Source organism: Carcharhinus amblyrhynchos, chromosome 6 (genome assembly GCF_965287045.1).
Source record: "Carcharhinus amblyrhynchos chromosome 6, sCarAmb.v2.hapA, whole genome shotgun sequence".
NCBI lineage: Eukaryota > Metazoa > Chordata > Chondrichthyes > Carcharhiniformes > Carcharhinidae > Carcharhinus > Carcharhinus amblyrhynchos.
The window spans coordinates 17204771-17225018 of NC_137329.1; the positions used below are offsets into that span (position 1 = coordinate 17204771).

At 45.0% G+C, this 20248-nt stretch overlaps 1 protein-coding gene across 2 annotated transcripts in view; it reads right to left on the minus strand.

Annotated features, from left to right (window-relative positions):
- shank2b (SH3 and multiple ankyrin repeat domains 2b) overlaps window positions 1–20248 on the minus strand; it is a 919901-nt gene that overhangs the window by 488719 nt on the left and 410934 nt on the right. For both annotated transcript variants that reach the window (XM_080189952.1, XM_080189951.1), the window contains exon 14: window positions 18501–18608. In XM_080189952.1, the coding sequence (XP_080046078.1) occupies window positions 18501–18608 (108 nt within the window). The remainder of the gene's footprint in view (window positions 1–18500; window positions 18609–20248) is intronic.

Genomic DNA, 20248 nt, shown 5'->3' on the forward strand with positions numbered 1-20248 from the left:
AAACAACTCCAACCAATCCTATCTTTGCTCATTGCTAAAGTTCTCCATTCCTGGCAACATGTTTATAAATTTTCTCCGTATCTTTTCTAGTACGATCATGTCCTTCCTATAACATGGTGACCAGACCTGTACACAGTGCTTATAGCAATGGCTAACCAGTCTTTTATACAGTTCCAACATAACTTTCCTGCTCTTAACATGGTGGTACAGTGGTTAGCACAGCTGCTCACAGCTCCAGGGACCCAGGTTCAATTCTGGCCTTGAGTGACTGTGCGAAGTTTGCACATTCTCCCCGTGTTTTCGGGAGTTTCCTCTGGGTGCTCTGGTTTCTTCCCACAGTCCAAAGATGAGCTGGTTAGGTATACTGGCCATGCTAAACTGCCCCTTAGTTATCTAAGATGGGTAGGTCAGATGGATTAGCCATGATATATATGTAGGGTTACAAGGATAAGTTGGGGGTGAGGGACTGGGTAAGAGACTCTGTCAAAGAGTTGGTGCGGACTCGATGAGCAGAATGGCTTCTTCTGCACTGTAGGGACTCCATGATTCAAAAGGGGAAAGTATCCCATATGCCTTCTTAACCACCTGACCTACTATCCCCAGAAACCTGAGGACATGCACTCCAAGATCCTCTATTCTCCCACACTTCTCAAAATCCAGGCATTTCTGTTTTATTCAGCATATATTTCATTGCCTTGCTTGTCCTCCTTAAAAGTATTACCTTTCTTCACTTCCAGGTTGGAACCCTATGACTCTCACAAACCTTTACAGGTGCACCATAGAGAGCATTATTTTTGGTTGTATCACAGCTTGGTATGGCTCCTGCTCTGCCCAAGACCACAAAGAACTACAAAAGGTCATGAATGTAGCCCAATCCATCACACAAACCTCCCATCCATTGACTCTGTCTACACTTCCTTCCGCCTCGGCAAAGAAACTAGTATCATTAATAACCCCACGCACCCTGCGCATTCTCTCTTCCACTTTCTTCCATTGGGAAAGAGATACAAAAGTCTGAGGTCATCTCCAACCAATTCAAGAACAGCTTCTTCCCTGCTGCTCTCAGATTTTTGAATGGACTTACCTCGCATTAAGTTGATCTCTCTCTATAAGCGAGCTATGACTGTAGCACTACATTCTGCACTTTCTCTTTCCTTCTCTATGAATGGTATGTTTTGTCTGTATAGCGCCCAAGAAACAATACTTATCATTGTATACTAATACATTTGACAATAATAAATCAAATCAAACTTCTCTGCCAACCTGGCCAATCCTTTGATATCTTCCTCTGGTTTTCAGCTTTCTGCCTCACTATCAGCAACTTGGCCAATATGTCTAACACCTACAAACCTTTTAATCATTGAAGTAGGGATCGTAAATCCAAGGTAATCATCAATTCACCCCCTCAGGGAGATCACACAGTGGTATTCCACATGATCTGAGTTGTGTCTCATGATATTCATTAATGACATAGATAACGCAACAAACAGCCACGCAAACAAGTGTTTTGAATGAACAAAAAAATGGTGGTATTGTAACCAATGTAGCCAGGAGCATAAAATTGCAAAGTTACATTGACAGCTTAAGTGAGGGGCAGAACTGTATCAAATGGATTTCAATGTAGGTAAGGACAAAGTCATCCATTTTGGATCAAAAAAAGATAGATCAAAACATTAGCATAAAGGGTGAAAAGCTGGCAACAAAGGACGTCTACAAGGGTTTAAGGGACCATGTACACAGATCACTAAAGATAGTAACTAAGTACAGACAGCTAATGAGATATACATCTTTACAATGAGAGGGCTGAAATATACAGCAGTGATAGTTTTGCTGGAGTTCTGCAAAGCACTGCTTAGACCACATCTGGAGTATTTTCTACAATTTTGGGCAGCAAACATTAACGAACAGGACAGGATGCACTCATATCTGGAAGAGAATAGGCTTATTAGTGATAGGCAGCATGGTTTTGTGAAGGGGAGGTCATGTCTCACAAACTTGATTCAGTTCTTTGGGGAAATGACAAGAAAAACTGACCAGGGCAGGGCAGCAGATGCTGTATACATGGACTTTAGTAAAGCCTTCGATAAGGTTCCTCATGGCAGGCTGATACAGAAGGTGAAGTCATATGGGATCCGAGATGAACTGGTAAGGTGGATACAAAACTGGCTTGGGCCATAGAAAGCAGAGAGTAGCAGTGGAAGGGGGGTTTTCTAACTAGAGGTCTGTGACAAGCAGTGTTCCACAAGGATCAGTGCTAGGGCCTTTGTTGTTTGTAATATATATAAACATGAATGATTTGGAGGAAATTAAGGTGGTTTGATTAGTAAATTTGCAGATGTTACAAAAATTGGGGGAGTAGTGGATAGTGAGGAGGATTGTCAGAAGATACAGCAGGATATAAATAGATTTGGAGACCCGGGCTGAAAGATGGCAGATGGAATTTAGCGCGGACAAATGTGAGGTGATGCAATTTGGAAGGTCTACTGCAGAAGGAAAGTATACAGTAAATGGTACAGCCCTTAAAAATATTAACATACAGGGCGATCTAGGCATGCCCTTGAAGGTTCCTTGAAGGTGGCAACTGAGGTGGACAAGTTGGTGAAGAAGGCATATGGCATGCTGGCTTTCTTCGGTCTGGACATTGAGCATAAGAATTGGAAAATCATGTTGCAGCTGTATGAGACTTTGGTTAGGCCGCATTTGGAGTATTGTGTACAATTCTGGTCGCCACACTGCCAGAAGGATGTTGATGCATTGGAAAGGGTGCAGAAGAGACTTACCTATCATGCTGCCTATCACTAATAAGCCAGGATGTTGGCTGGTTTGGAGGATATGGATATGAAGAAATGTTGAACAAACTTGAATTGTTTTCATTGGAGCATTGGAGGATGAGGGCGGGGGTGTGGGGAGGGGGTGGTGGGGGGGCCTGAGAGAGGTTTACAAGATTATGACAGGCTTGGATAGAGTGGATAGTCAGAGTCTTTTTCCCAGGGTCGAAAGATCAATTACTCAGGGGCATAAGTTGAAAGTGAGAGGGGGAACGTTTAAAGAGATGTAAGGGACAAGTTTTTCACACAGAGGGTGGTGAATGCCTGGAACATGCTGCCAGAGAAGGTGGTGAAAGCAGATTCTATAGCAACGTTCAAGAGATATCTGAATAGGTACATGAATAAGCAGGGAATAGAGGGGTAGGGACTATGTAGAGGTCAGAAAATATTAGATTAGAAAGGTATCTGTGTTGGCACAGACTTGGTGGACCAAAAGGTCTGTTCCTGTGCTGTACTGTTCTTGGTACTGGCCTTGGAAGGATTGCAACACAAATTAACCAGGATGTTAAGATGCCTCCAAAGGTTAGATTACATGGAAAGACATGTAATTCCCTGGAGCATAGAATGTTAAAGGTCATTTGACTGAAGTTAATAGGATTTTGGAAAGTTGATTCATGGGAGATACTTTCCGCTGGAAGGAAATCCTCATCAATGGGCTTTGGAGCTGGATGTGGTGACCATCTGACAGTGGGTTGGCAGGTTTGTTTGGGGTGGATGGGAGATGTAAGATTTTATGGGATCTAACTGCAATTTTAACACCAGCAAGGAAGATGTTAATTACCCATCGCTTGGCTAAATGATGCCCATTAAGTGCTCACCTCATTTTCCTGCTGCTGGGGTATTACCACTGAGAGTAGAGGCACATACGTAGCGGCCACCCTGGCAGCTTTTACAGTGAGGGCTGGTGGCAGGCAAGTTGGGGTAAGGGGGGGGGGAAGGGCGGGGGAGGGATGTTCCTCATTAATGGAGCCCTGGCTCCATCAGAGTCCACCTTTCCCACTCCTTCACACATCCTCCCCCACAGCTCTATTCAGCCTGCACCACCTCAACACCCACCATGCAGCTTCCCACCCTTCCTCCAGTGCACCACACCTTCCTGTAGGCCCCAGAGTGGCCACCAGTCCAAGTGGTGCTATGGTTGCTGGAGAGCTGCCAGCCTCTGATCAGCCAACAGTTCACTGAGGCCAGACCTCCTACTGCTGAGGGGTGGAAGTTCAGTCTCAGGCCTTTTGGGATAAGGCAGTGGTGTCGTGATATTGTTACTGTACTGGTAATGCAAAGGCCCGGGTTAATGATCTGGGGACCCAGATCCCACCATGGCAGACGGTGAGATTTGAATTCAGTAAAAATCTGAAATTAAAAGTCTAATGATGACCATGAGACCGTTGTCAATTGTCATAAAAATCATCTGGTTCACTAATGTCCTTTGGGAAGGGAAACCTGCTGTCCTTACCTGGTCTGGCCTACATGTGACTCCAGAGCCACAGCAATGTGCTTGACTCTTAACTACTTGTATGAAGAGAAATTGAACAATTTAGTCCTATACTGTCTGGAATTTAGAAGAATGAGGGGAGATCAAATAGAGTATATAATATAAAAGATATGGATAAAGTAGATGTGATGTAGATGCTTCCCCTTGTGGGGGCATTCTAGGACAAGAGGTCATAGTCTAAGGATAAGGGTAGCAAATTTAACTAGAATTAAGGACAAACTACTTCCCTCAAAGGGTTGTGAATCTGTGGAATCATAGAATCCCTAAAGCGCAGAAGGAGGTCATTTGGCCCATCAAGTTTGCACCGAACACAATCCCACCCAGGCTGTGTCCCCGTAATCCCATGCACTTACCCTAGCTAGTCCCCTTGATACTAAGGGAAAATTTAGCATGGCCAATGCACCTAACCTGCACATCTTTGGACTGTGGGAGGAAACTGGAGCATCTGGAGGAAACCCACGCAGACATGGGGAGAATGTGCAAACTCCACACAGACAGTGACCCATGCTGGGAATCAAACTCCAGGTCCCTGGCGTTGTGAGGCAGCAGTGCTAACCACAGTGCTGCCCCTAAATTCACTACCCCAAAGTGCGGTGGATGCTGGGACTGTGAATACATTTGAGGAGGAGTTAGACAGATTTTTAATTGGTAGTGGATTGAAGGGTTATGGGGAGAAAGCAGGAAAATGAGGATAAGGAGCATATCAGCCATGATCGAATGGTGGGGCAGACTCGATGGGCTGAATGGGCTAATTCTGCTCCTATATCTTACGAACTGCCCTCAGCAATGGGCAATAAATGTGGTCCAGCCAGTGACACTCACATGAACGAATTTTAAAAAAGACCAATTAATGTCTAGTGGGCTGTTAAATGGGGAGGTTTTTCGCTCATTTTTAGCTGGGTGGGGGACGTGGTGACAACAGTTAAATCCATTGTTTCAATATCAGAACCAGGCTGTTCAGGAAAATAAAGAATAAGTGTGGACTTATCTTTTGTACAAAGCGGATGAGGTTTCATCAATAATTGTAAACTTTAGATTGATGGAACTTTGCTAGCCAAGGGTATAAAAGAACATAGAGCCATGGTACATGGATGGAGTTGAGTTACAGATCAGCCATAATCTCACTGAATGATGGAACAAAGGGCAGAATCGTACCACTCTTTCCCCAATGTTCCTACCCACAGCCCCTCCATTGAACATCCAATTTAATTAAAACCCAATGCATTGTGTGTTACATTCAAAATTAACCATAGTACAATTAATCCAAGAATAATATTATGAAATGAAACACTCTTTTATGAATGTGCAGAGTGGAACTTTGCTCACACTATCATTAAGTATTGAAACACTGTCCACAAGGCTTAGATTTAATGTCCGAGAATGTCATCTGTTATAATGTGACAATCCCCACAGAAACTTATGACATTAGTCTAAAGCTGACAAGCTATTAAATAACCAATTTCAGATGCCATGGAGTGCGTCCGTCAGATCAAGATCTCAATTATACTTACCAAGCATCCTGGAACCAATCCACTACATGTTCGACAAGCTTTCCCTGAGCATATTTAAGCTCTAATTTCACAGTGGAGAAGCTCTTCACTGTGAATACATTCCGGCTCTTCCATTTATTTCAACATTAAGATTGTAAAAATACTATGATACAGTCATGCTGTATGAAGAAGATAATCATCATACATCAAGTCAGTTGTTTGAACAATAAAAAGACGACAAGTTATTATAGCTGGCAATGCTGCTTACAACATTATTGCCATCATACCAGTGTAAAAGTGGTTTAGCAATGTTGAGAAAATTAATCGAAGACATTAGAAAAGGTGTAAAAAAATGTTTAAAGTTTATTTATTAGTCACAAGTAAGCTCACATTAACGTTGGAATGAAGTTACTGTGAAAATCCCCTAGTCGCCACACTCCGGCGCCTGTTCGGGTAGACTGAGGGAGAATTTAGCATGGCCAATACATCTAACCAACAAGGACAATACCAGAACTGAGAAGTTATAGCTATCAGCAGAGCTTGAGCAAGTTGGATCCCTTTAGCCAGAAAAAAGATTCTGATCAAGAGGTCAACAAAATCAAGAAAGGATGGAGAGAAAGTGGGTTGAATTTTCCCGTCTCGCCTGCCACGGGAATCATAGCAATTGGGGTGGGGGGACCACGCAAAGTTCTGCGGTCAGATTGAAGTATGCATCAGTTGTTTTTATTACAGCATTGGTCATGGCTTTTTCCTCATCAATACCCTACCTGATGAGGATATTATTCACACAGTCACCCATCACATATAACAGCGTACTGACCTGCCCACTTCTCATCTTTACAGTGATGCCTGACCTGGTACAATATCTGGCAAAGCTCCTAAATAATTCCAGCCAAGCTTTGAATTGATTGAGGCCTGCAACCATCAGGAAATCGTAGCAACTTCCCCATCGCTAATTTTTTTATACGCTGCCACCGTATAATATTCTTGGTATATTTTGAATAATACACAATATATAATGGGTGGTACTTTCCGGCTACACTCATCCAGAAACCATAAAATCCTACCCAAGGTCAATGGACCTTTCATGGTTCGCCTCTTGTCCGTGGTAGGCGGGACAGTAAAATTTTAGCCAGTGAGTCTTCAGAGATATATAAAGCACGAGCTTTATTGGACTCCATCTTACTGCTCTGGCTACATCTTTCACAAAGCTACAAGAGGGACTGCTTTGCATCACGCCCTCTCTGTTTATCACTTCATATAAAAGGGATGAGGCAGCGGTGTAGTAGTATTGTCACTGGGCTAGTAATCCAGAGACCCAGGGTAATGCTCTCAGGACCCGGATTTGAATCCCACCACAGCAGATGGTGAAATCTGATTTCAATAAAAACCTGAAATGAAAAAGTCTAATGATGGTCATAAAAACCCATCTGGTTTACTCGTGTCCTTTGGGGAAGGAAATCTGCCACCCTTACCCAGTCTGACCTACGTGTGACTCCAGAGCCACAGCAACGTGGTTGACTCTTAGTTACTCCTTAAGGATGGGTGATAGATGCTGGCCCAGCCAACGATGCCCACATCCCATGAACAAATAAAAAAAATATTATTGCATTGCGAAAAACTATTTTAAAAGTAATGAAATGTAGCACTGTGTTCCAGAGTTCTCATCACATTCATTACCATCTATTAGAACCCTACAAGTGAAGTAATCCATGACACATGGACCTACAATTTGATTGGTTCAGCTGGCATGTTGGGAAGGATATTAAGTAGCCTTTGATGTGCAATGAAAGCTTTCTCAATTCCAAGAAAAATTCATTTATTGTCATTCCTGAGCTGCTCACAGTAAAATATGTCAATCACTCACAGCCTCTTGCTTTGAGGATAAAACTACAGCAGAAAAAGTATGCCAGAATTCCCTGATACCTTGTTCATGAATATTGAAATGTGCTGAATTCTGAAATATTTACTGCATTGGGATAAAATAATTCATAATGCATCCCCTCTGTGCATATAAGGCCCGTGGCATTACCTGCGGGTTTAATAGTTGCAGATGCACAGAGTGGCCTGAAATATTGTGGTATTTCAGTCTAACACATGCTTCTTAATGATGAAGCCATAGTCTAAATCCAACCTGATTGTTACATCTTGCTGTATTACACCTTTTACTTATATATAATTCACTTTGCTATCATCACAATCGGTGAATTAGTATGTGGATTCATCCCTCAGAAGCAGGTGATCTGAAACAAGGCTTGTTTGAATTTTTGGAATAGTTCCCTCCACTCCAAGCCCCTCCTGTAGACATTGGATGGAGTTCTCCCATCCCGACTGCCACTGGAATTTTAGCGGGAGGGTTGCGGAGAATGAAAAACGCCATAGACGGTCAGATGGGAATTTCCAGCTTTTTAACCAGCGTAGTCAGAGAATTCCGCCCATTAACTTCCTTTCTAGAGCGTATTTCTGTGTTCCCCTGCCTTAAAGAAATTTTTCCACAGTGTTCATGTGTGATCCTCAATGACGAGGGTTGGCTGGCTAATCTATCATGGTAGGCATCACCAAATATAGGCCATTCAGTCATCACCTACTGACCCACATACACTGGTCTCATTCTGGCAAGACTGGATAAATTGCTCTAAACAGGGGAAAAGCTAGGTCGCTGTTTACCTTCTGCTCCACCCAAGGTAATGAAGCCAATTTTTAAAAACTTATTTATGGGATTTGGGTGTCACTGGCCTGGCCTGCATTGACTGGCCATCCCTAACTGCCCTCCATTTCAGAGGACATTTGAGATTCAACCACATTGCTGCGGGTCTGGAGTCACGTGTAGGCCAGACCAGGTAAGGACAGCAGACTTCCTTCCCTAATGCACATCAATGAACCAGATGGATTTTTACAACAATAGACAATGGCTTTGTGGTCATCATCAGACTTGTAATTCCAGGCTTTTATTGAAATCAAATTTCACCATCCACTGTGGTGTGATTTGAACCTGGGTCCCCAGAACTTTACCCTGAGTTTCTGGATTACTGGTCCAGTGACAATAGCACTGGGCTACTGCCTCCTATCAATTGGTTCGACTGAGTTTAATTACCTGTGCACAAAATGCAATTGAGCTGCCACCTTTCTAACTTGTGCAGTTCAGTAAGAATGAGGCAGTGAAATTACCCACTGAACCATTCATGAAATACTTAAAGGCCTGAATTTTTTACCTGTTGGGCGCTCGCACACAGTGGCCCCAGAAGCAGGCGTGAAAGGTATTTCTGGCTGCAATCATCCCCGGAACGTGACTTTACTCTGGCCAATTAACAGGCACAGTAAGAAGTCTCACAACACCAGGTTAAAGTCCAACCAGTTTATTTGATAGTAAACCCACAAGCTTCCCAGGCAGCCAGTGTGAAATGCACGCTGGGGAAGGCTCAGCGCTGCAGGGGAGGGTGGGAAAAGGGTGTGGGCTGAGATCCGGGAGGGTGTGGGCTGCTGCTTCTACTGTGCACCCCCTCAAGAACCTCTGTCTCTGGTCCCCGACTCTCACCTATGTCCCTCTGCTGAAATATTGCTCAAGTGCGCGCGGTGACATCTTGTGCCTGCCATGTTGGACACATGCCCGCATGAGCGATGTAAAATTCTGACTATATTTTAAGCAGAGTACAATAGAAAGGCATTTATCAATGTGATAAGTGTGTGAGTTCTCTTTCATCATCTAGCATTATAAACTTTAATACAAATAATTTGACCCTCAGTTAGAATCAAACCCCTTCCAAGTTCTAAATGTGGTCACCCTGTATGTTTTGGTCATGAATTTGAACAATAGACAGAGGAGAAATATAATGAATGAATTGTTAATGATCAGAGATCAGTTACTCTAAGTTTGAAGCATCAACATGGTATTCCCTCTTTCTTCTCACTACCTTCCTTATATTATCACACCAAAAGAAACAAGTGCTTCTTCACACAAAAGGTAGTTGGAAATCGGAAGCTCTCTCCACCAGAGGCATGCCACGTCAGCTATGACTCTCACCAACTTTTACAGCTGCACCATAGAAAGCATTCTTTCTGGTTGTATCACAGCTTGGTATGGCTTCCGACCAGCCCAAGACTGCAAGAAACTACAAAAGGTTGTGAATGTAGCCCAATCCATCACGCAAAGCAACCTCCCACCCACTGACTGTCTACACTTCTCGCTGCCTCGGAAAAGCAGCCAGCATAATTAAGGACCCCACGCACCCCAAACATACCCTCTTTCACCTTTCTCCATTGAGAAAAAAATATTAAAGTCTGAGGTCACGTACCAACTGACTCAAGAATAGATTCTTCCCTGCTGCCATCAGACTTCTGAATGGACCTACCTCGCACTAAATTGATCTTTCTCTATGACTGTAACACTATGTTCTACTCTCTCTCCTTTCCTTCTCTATCAACGGTATGCTTTGTACAGCATACAAGAAACAATACTTTTCACTGTATACTAATATATGTGCATGTTAGGAAGGTAAAATGCAATGTGCATTCATATCGAAAAGACTAGAATACAAAAGCAGGGATGTACTTCTGAGGCTGTATAGGACTCTGGTCAGACCCCATTTGGAGTACTGTCAGCAGTTTTGGGCCCCGTAACTAAGGAAGGATGTGCTGGCCTTGGAAAGGATTCAGAGGAGATTCACAAGAATGATCCCTGGAATGAAGAGCTGGTCGTATGAGGAACAGTTGAGGACTCTGTATTCGTTGGAGTTTAGAAGGATGAGGGGGGATCTTATTGAAACTTACAGGATACTGCAAGGCCTGGGTAGAGTGGACATGGAGAGGATGTTTCCACTCGTAGGAAAAATTAGAACCAATGGGCACAACCTCAGACTAAAGAGACAATCCTTTAAAACAGAGTTGAGGAGGAATTTCTTCAGCCAGAGAGTGGCTAATCTGTGAAACTCATTGTCGCAGAAGTCTGTGGAGGCCAGGTCATTGAGTGTCTTTAAGAATAGATAGGTTCTTGATTAATAGGGGATCCCGGGGGAAAAGGGGAGAATGGGGGTGAGAAAAATATCAGCCATGATTGAATGGTAGAGCAGGCCGATGTCTTATGGTCTTAAGTGGCAATAATAAATCAAATCAAATCAAATTGATTCAAAATCAGTCAATTAAAGACAACAAAACTGAGCTTGAAGGTTCTTTGTCAGATCTGGCTATTTAGTGTTATGGAACCAAGGCAGGCAGATGGAATTAAGATACAGATCAGCCATGATCTAATTGTCTGCCAGAACATGGTAGAGGAATGAATGCTCTACTCCTGCTCCGTTATTCCCATTCCTACATTCCCACCCATATTTGGAATGACCAGGAACAATGTAGGTCACACCTTAAATAGGCCACTTCAACATTCCACACTCTTATGAGCTGTGTAGAAAGAGTAAGGTTATATACAATTGGGGACATTATCACTGAACATGCTTGCACCAAGTTCTTTCCACTATTTTAATTGGGCCACTGGCCACTTGGGTTGATTTTCCTTTAAAATATCAAGGGAGAATAACTTTGTACAAATTCAATGAGTTAGCAGTCTTGGCAGAAATTTCAACTTTGTACCCAATTTAAAATAGAGCAGCTATGGAAATTAGCAGATTATTTCTTCTATACTCTAGTATGGATTTTTGATGGGAGTGGTCGGACATCCCTGGAAATTAACAGTGCTTACAGAGAGTGAATAATGACTTGTAAAAGTCTTGGGTGTGCAATCTCTGATTTTCCATCAATCTAATTTAACAATCTGGAATCAGGAATATTGCATGCCTCAAATTTTCCAATCCAATGCTTTCTTTGAGCACTGTTCCTTCCTCAGCTACATGTGTTGGCCTAGTAACTACTAACGACCAGAAAAAACCCAACCATCCCCCCCATGACTTTCAATGACATCACCAGCATCAATCCCCTCCCCATCAACATCCCTCAGGTTACCACTGACCAGCAACTGAACTGGACCAGCCATATAAATACTGCGACTACAAAAACAGGTCAGAGGCTGGGAATCTTGCGGCATGTAACTCACCTCCTGACTCCCCAAAGCCTGTCCACCATCTACAAGGCACAAGTCAGGAATGTGATTGAATATTACACACTTGCCCGGATAAATGCAGCTCCAACAACTCGCAAGGAGGTTGAGAGTACCCAGGACAAAGTAACTCACTTCAGTCACACTCAGCCACCACCTTAGACTTTTACTACCTCCAGTGAACAGTGACAGCACTGTATACAATCCACAAGATGCACTGAAGCAATTTGCTCCTTCTACAGCACCTTCCAAACCCACAACCTCTACCACCTAAAAGAACAAGGGCAGCAAATGCACGAGAACACTACCACTTGCAGGTTTCCCTCCAAGCCACCCACCACCCCGACTTAGAAACCACCGTTTCTTCACTTTAGTTGGGTCAAAACCCTGGAACTCATTTCCCGATGGATTTTGGGTTTACCTGCAACACACAGACTGCAGTGGTTCAGGAAGCTGACTCACCACCACCTTCTCCAGGACAATTAAGAATGGACAAAAAATTACCGGCAATACCCATGTTCCAAGAATGAATGATGAAAAACATCCTGCGAATAAACTTATTGCAAATATTGAAACTCAGACAATAGGCAATTAAATCACCCAATGTTTTAAGTTTTTTAATTAGTGTCACACATAGGCTTACATTAACACTGCAATGAAGTGTTCATGTCGAGGGGGCTAGAATACAAGAGCAGGGAAGTAGTTCTGAGGCTGTATAAGACTCTGGTCAGTGCCCATGTGGAGTACCGTGAGCAGTTTTGGGTCCTGTATCTAAGGAAGGATGTGCTGGCCTTGGAAAGGGTCCAGAGAGGTTCATTAGAATGATCCCCGGAATGAAGGGTTTGTCGTATGAGCAATGGATGAGGGGACACCTTATCCACTGAAAGCCAACCATCTCAACCAACAGACAGCAATGATGCTTGAGAAGTGGGGAGGGGGTGATGCCTGAGAAGGGGAGATAATGATGCCCATGAAGGTGTGTGGGGATGGGTAGGAGATACAATTCTTGGGGGTAGGTCAATGCCTGTGAAGGGGTGGAGATATTGAGGGGGGGGGGATGTCTTTGAAGACATCCCTTGAAGAGGGGAGCAATGCCTGGGAAGTGGGGGGAGGAAATTATGCCTGTGAACGAGGGGCAATGCTGTTGAAAGGGGGGAGGGTGTGATGCCAGTGATGGACAGGGAGTGGAACGATGCTTGTGAAGGGGGATGGGCAATGCTGATGAAAGGGGGGAGTGAAGCCTGTACCTGTGAAGGACGGGAACGGACGGGGCGGTTGGAACGATGGCTGTGATCCTCATTACATTGCACTGAAGTTTAAGGATAATCAACAAAAAAAAATGCTTTAAAGTTTACTCATTAGTGCCGCAAGTAAGCTGACATTAACACTGTAATGTGAAAAATCCTCTAGTTACCACACTCCGGTGCCTGTTCGGGTAGCCCGAGGGAGAATTTAGCATGGCCAATGCACCTAACTAGCACATCTTTCCGACTGTGGGAGGAAACCGGAGAACCCGGAGGAAACCCACGCAGACATGGGGAGAACAGTCACCCAAGGCTGGAATTAAACCCAGGTCCCTGGCGCTGTGAGACGGCAGTGCTAACCACTGTGCCACCCGTTATGAGAGCTTGAACAGACTGTTCCGGTACAACTCCAGCAACCCAAAAAAGGACAACACTGCAGAGCGAGGAGACAAAATAAATAAAACTGAGTCATTTGTGACTTTGGAGTGGAAATATGTGGCATTCTGTTGAAGACAAAGGGGCATTGACCCGGAAAGGATTGGGTTCACTAGAGGACAGAGAAAGCTCAATGTCACGATGAGACGTAAATGGCACTGAACGAGCCAGAGGATATCGTGGCCAGGCAGGATTAAAATCAACTGTGCTTTTTTTTCCTCCCTCCTTTCAGTTTCTACAATAGTTACATCAATCTGTTGTGATAAAACTGAAATGCCACATGTCAGATGCTTCTATTATCAAGTGTGAGCAACAGATTTAGCAAGATGCAAGCGCCTTCCACGTTCATCACCTTCAGATGAAAGTGTGTGCTCGGAAATGAATTTCTTTCACTAGGCGGTTCACCTGGACGATCTGGGATTGTGTACTCCTTTGAGAAATTTGTCTCATCTTCATTCTACGGTTATTAATACATTTAAATCTGACAGGTGATCAGAACCTATTTTTAGTTATACCGGGGACAAGGGCAGGATTGGCGATAACCTGATTCTCTCCTCCCGCTGAAGGAAGGGTTTAGATCTGAAGGACGAACAGATGTTTCTCCCCAGATGCCGCCTGGCTTGCGAAGCATTTCCAGCTTCCGCCGATCAGTATTGTCTCCCCCTAACCTCCAGGCCTTGACTTCTGCTTCCCAAGGGCAGGTTTCCTGCCATACCCTCGCCCCAAAGAGCCACATCGTTGACTATACACCAGAGCGGGATTGCTAGATATTTGGGCACTGGAGCAATCAGGAGACTTTGGGATTGAGCAGTGACTGAAGCTGAGGCAGACAATCGGCTACACTCAGTGAAATTTGGCTCAAAGGGCGGTGTGGCTCGTGGCCTCATTCCTATAAACCTGTCTTGTCGGAGTCAGGCCATTAGGACACAGGCCTGATGATGTCCAGACACTCATCTATCCTGTGACAAGGCCCAGAATCTGGGATGGAAACACAGTCACTGTTGCAGGCCTAACAACAATGAAAATCTACATTTGTATAGCATCTTTAATGAAGAAAACATCCAAGGGCGTCCAATAGGGGCCAAAATCTGACACCGAGCCACATGAGGAAATGTTAAATCAGATGACAAAAAGCTTGATTGAAAGGGTAGGTTTTAAGAAGTGTCTTAAACTTAAAAGGAGGAGGATAGTGAAGTAAAGATGTGGAGATATTGAGGGCGAGAATTCCAGCACTCAGAGCAGGATTTTCCAGCGCATTTGTCCCAAGACCAGAAAGTCCCACCTGAGGTCAATGGACCTTTGCATAGTCCCGTCTGCTACGATTCTCATGGCGGGCAGGACAGGAGAATTACACCCTAAGCAATCGATAGTATGGCCACCCGATACTGGGATTAATTAAACCAGGAATATAGAAAAAGCCTGAATTAGAAGAAAGCAAAGGGTTTTGTAGCACTGGTGGGGGGTCATAGAGATCGGGAGAGGTGAGGTCATGGGTGAAATGTAGAGATGAGAATTTTAAATTGGAAGAATTGCAGATCAATATGGATCAACAAGCAAAAGGGGGGGGAATGGGTGAACGGGTCTTGGCATAGGTCAGGATTTGGGCAGCAATATTTTGAATGAGTTGATGTTTATGGAGGGTGAAAGGCGAGAGGTCAGTTAATGAGATAACAATGAGGTAACAATGGCTTCCGTCAGGAGGAAAGTAGAGGCAGGGAATGGAGTCAGGCAATACTTCAGAGACTGGAATAAGCAGTCTCGGTGAAATGGAGAGGTTATGGGGGTGGAAAATCAGATGCTAAGGTTGCAAATAGAATGATTCGACTTTACACAGTGGTTCAGAGAGAAGGACAGGTCATGGTGGGAACCAAAGGCAATGAGCGGAATTCTGCCATTTTGAGACTAAATGTGATGGTGGGTGGCTCCGGAGGCAGCTTTCTGCCAACAACAATCCTGCACCGGATTCTGTTCTTGGAACCTCATTAATTATGCACAGATGAGTTTCCCTCTGACTCTCCAGGCTGGCGTGCAACTAATTCGTCTGCCCGCCCTCAGCTGACGAGTTCAAAGGTCCATGTTTAAACACCAGTCCAGCAAACGCACACCGCTCTCTCCAGCCCCAGTCTTCACCAGACTGTACAAGATGTCAACAATCCAGAGGCAAAAGGTGAACAACCTCAAGGGGAAGTCTGTCCCTCAATGCAAATAACTCCCTCTCTGCCCCCCTCACCGAGCCCACCGCCTGCGAGGTGCTCATGTCCCGTTTGGATCTCCACCCACCACGCCTGGACTCTTCATGTAAGCCCTCCCAGTGAACGATGTGACCTCCCTTTCACCTCTTTGTGAGCTTTCCCTGCAGCCTTTTCGGGATCCAGCTTCCCTCCCCTCAGTCTTTCCTGTGCCTTCCATTGTTCACCTTCTTCATTCTACTCCTTACCCCACTGACTGCCAGTTTTAGCCCTCGCCCTTCTACCATTCCATGCAGAGTCCTCCTTTCTCGTTGCCCCCCCCCACCACCTTTGTCTTCATCAATCCACTCCTCCCCACCAGCCTCACATCACACCCCAACCCCAGTTGAACTTTGGACCTTTGTTGAGATGACTGCGTGAGCCCCACAGCACCGTGCTGTCCAGGTAGACACTGGTGTGTGACAACAAGGGGTAAGGAGACCCCTGTACTCCCAATCCTAGCCACAAGACTGATTTGACTCAGTGACCCAGGAGGGTCTGTCAGTCGAGCTGTCCATGAAGAGCAGTTCGACATGGAGATGGAAGGCAGGAACTGGCCTGCTCCGGCACAGTGGCGAACAGCCTGTAAGCAGCAGCTCAGCACTGTGACAGAAAGTTGGTGCACCCATCTCAACGCCTCTTGAGAACTGAGCACCTCTCTGTGCACGCCACTCTTTGTCAATCAGGTTTGACACCAAGGTGATTTCCCACTGGCCTGAATCAAGATTGGAAGGTGTGATGGGATGCAGGCAGGCAGCTATTTTAACGAGCATTCAGGGGGTACAGATGATCGTAAATATTGCTCATGCCATCAGGCAGTGGGCAGAATGCCCGCCTTTAATCTGTCATTGGCAGAAATGCAGCATAATTTTACACAGGTGGATTTCTGAGTCACTGGGTTCCCCACCCGCATGGGAAGGATGGGAAAATTCCACCCAATGACTTTGGTCTTCCTAGTATTTGACTGTTTGATATTACTGCACTTTTAATACTGCATGCTGCACAATTTAACAATTCAGAGAGTGAAAAGCTGAAGACAGCAAAGCTCCTTTTGACTGCCTTCCAAAAGAAGCAGTTCATCCTGAAGATAAGTGAATCCCAATAAATCCTGAAGTTCTGTGAGGAAATCCTAATAAATCCTGAAGATCCATGAGGAAATCCCAATAAATCCTGAAGATCCATGAGGAAATCCCAATAAATCCTAAAGATCTGTGAGACAACTCCAATAATTCCCAAAAATCTGTGAGGAAACCCCAATAAATCCTGAAGATCTGTGAGGAAATCCCAATAACTCCTGAAGATCTGTGAGGAAACCCCAATAATTCCCGAAAATCTGTGCGGAAACCCCAATAAATCCTGAAGATGTGTGAGGAAATCCCAATAACTCCTGAAGATCCATGAGGGATCCCAAGAAAAAACGTCAATTATCCCCAATATGATCCATATGACATTAACAATGAAGTAAGATTCAAACGCCTCAGGAACTTGGCTTCCTGCCTCACTCATACTGACTGCTCACCTCACTTCGCATTTGGAGAAAAACCCTGCAAGTCTTCCAGGACCATTAAAAAGTGGAATCCTATATTAATGACAATCTCCTTGCACGTCCCATCACAACTTAGTGCCTGAGAGGGAAGTAGCTGGAGCCAATGGTTAGGAAATCCAGCCTTAAGAATTCTTCTAAATATACATTGATGGAAGGAGGTCATAGAACTCACCGGGTAGCACGGTGGCACAGTGGTTAGCACTGCTGCCTCACAATGCCAGGGATGCAGGTTCAATTCCGGCCTTGGGTCACTGCCTGTGCGGAGTTTCCACATTCTCCCTGTGTCTGCGTGGGTTTCCTCCGGGTGCCCCGGTTTCCTCTCACACTCCGAAGATACGTGGGTTAGTTGGATTGGCCGATGCTGAATTGCCCCTTAGTGTCAAGGCGATTAGCCTTACGTGGGATTGAGGGGAAAGGGCTTGGGTGGGAATGGGGTTGGTGCAGACTTGATGGGCCAAATGGCTTCTTACTGCAGTGGAGGGATTCTCTGATTCTATAGGCCAGTGTAGATTTGAGGCTGATATCGGGGATCAGGGCATGGAAATTGGCCATTGTGTTTCTGTGCAACAAAAGAAAGTGGAGCCTGCGGTGCCGCAGAAGAACAGATTTCTTTTCTGCTTTGTCTGTTCACACTGTTAGTTCTTGATTCATCAGCCGCCACCCACCTCCCATCGCGGTATATTTGCCCGTCAGTTGCAAAGGTGTGTTGGTCTGGGTTGGCACATTGAGTCTTAGAGGTTTACAGCATGGAAACAGGCCCTTTGTCCATATACCGTCCTCTTTTTTAACCCCTATGTTAGTCCCAATTGCCTGCATTTGGCCCAGACCCCTCTATACCCATCTTACCCATTTAACTGCCTAAACGCTTTTTAAAAGACAACATATTCGCCTTTACTACTACTACTGGTAGCTCGTTACAAACACCCACCACCCTCAAAGGATTCAATGTTTGCGCTGATCTATTTCCATATTAGTGCCAGGAGTGTTAAGGCTACTTAAAAAAATCCAAAATTTTCCAGCCATTCACGCCCCATTGCCACTGCAAGCGAGGACAGAGAATTTGTCACTTAGCCAAATCTCGGTTCACTGCAGCGGGACCGGAGAATTTCAGCCTCACTCGCTCCGCCGAATGCTTGCTACACTGAGTTGAATTCTGAAAAGCACAGCGTCAAAAAGTTTCATCTGAGTCCTTACCTGGTCTGGTTTCATTTGCCGGAATTTCTTCCACACATTCAGCGGGAAACCATCCAACCCGGCCTCGGGAACTGCCTTCCCAGAATCCGCCCTCTCCAATGCTCAGAACTGGTTTCGCCAAAGGGGAAAAATAAAACAGGAAATAATTAGTTGATCCTTTTAGAATAAAAATGTGCACTTCTAACAGAACATAACATCAGAAATAGGAGCCGGAGTCACCCATAGAATGGTCTCAGGCCTGCTCCAACTTTGTGTGTGATTGTGATGGAACGTTTACCTCTGGGCAGAGTGGTGGCAGAGTGGTTAGCACTGCTGCCTCACAGCGCCAGGGACCCGGGTTCAATTCCAGCCTTGGGTGACTGTGTGCAGTTTGCCCCTTCTCCCTATGTCTGCTGTGGGTTTCCTTTGGGTACCCCGGTTTCTTCCCACAGTACAAAGATGTGCGGGTTAGATGGATTGACTATGCTAAAATTGCCCCTCAGTGTCAGGGGATTAGCAGGTTAACTATGTGAGATTATGGGGACAGAGCCTATGTGGGATTATTGTCGATGCATGCTCAATGGGCCAAATGGCCTCCTCTACTGTAGGAGTTCTATGACCAACTCAACTTTCCCCTCTTGTCCTTGTAACCCTTGGTTCCTTTCACATCCAGAATTCTACAAATCTCAGTGCTGAATATACCCATTAACTTGACATGGTGGCACAGCGATTAGCGCTGCTGCCTCACAGTGCCAGTGAACTGGGTTCGCTTCCCGGCTTGGATCGTTGCCTGTGTAGAATTTGCACGTCCTCCCCCTGTCTGATGGTATTTCCTCCAGATGCTCTGGATTCCCCCCGCAATCCAAAAGACGTGCTGGTTGGGTGCATTGGCCATGTTAAATTCTCTCTCAGTGTACCCAAACAGGCCGCAGAGTGTGGCAACTAGGAGATTTTCACAGTAACTTCATTGCAGTGTTAATGTAAGCATGCTTGTGACCCTGATAAATAAAACAAAATTGGCATCCATAGCAGTATAGGGCAGAGAATTCTAAAGGTTACAATCCACTGAATTAAGAAGTTTCTCTGGATCTCAGCGTTAAATGCCCTCCCCTCTCTCTTGAAACTATGGTCCTTAGTTGTGGACTTTCCAGCCTGAGGAATCTGTTGTGATCCCAGCTGATGTTACTGCTAGACAAATCAGATCACAGCAGGGGTGGGGATCCTGGTGGATTTCTTGTTTAGAAATGTGAAGGGCAGCTACTAAACAGGGTCATAAGAGTCAGCTGATAAACTTTTATCAATAGAATAAAAGATTTATTAAACAAGTAAGGTTAAACTATAATACACTACTTACTCCTTTCTATCCTTCCTACCAAAATGAATAAATTTACATTTCCCTGCATTGCACCCGATCGCTTAACTATTCAATTTCCCTTTGCAGTTGCTGTGTGACCTCCTCACCTCACTTTCCTAGATGGTATTTATTATCTGGGGGATGATGGAGGTTGGGGCTGGTGATGTTTGAGGGAGCGTGGGGAGGGGAGAATGGGGCTGACCATGTCCAGGGGATGATGTGGAGATGCTGGTGTTGTCCAGGGGGGCAGGGCTGGCCATGTATGGGTAGGCGGGCCACCGTTGCCCGGAAGGGGATAGGAGAGGCATGTCAACCGATCTCCCAGTATACTGGGAGAATTGCGCATGCTCAATGCTCCTTTGAGCATCCTCTGATGCTGGCCTCTCCAGCGGGATTAGGGCCTCTCCCCCCACCA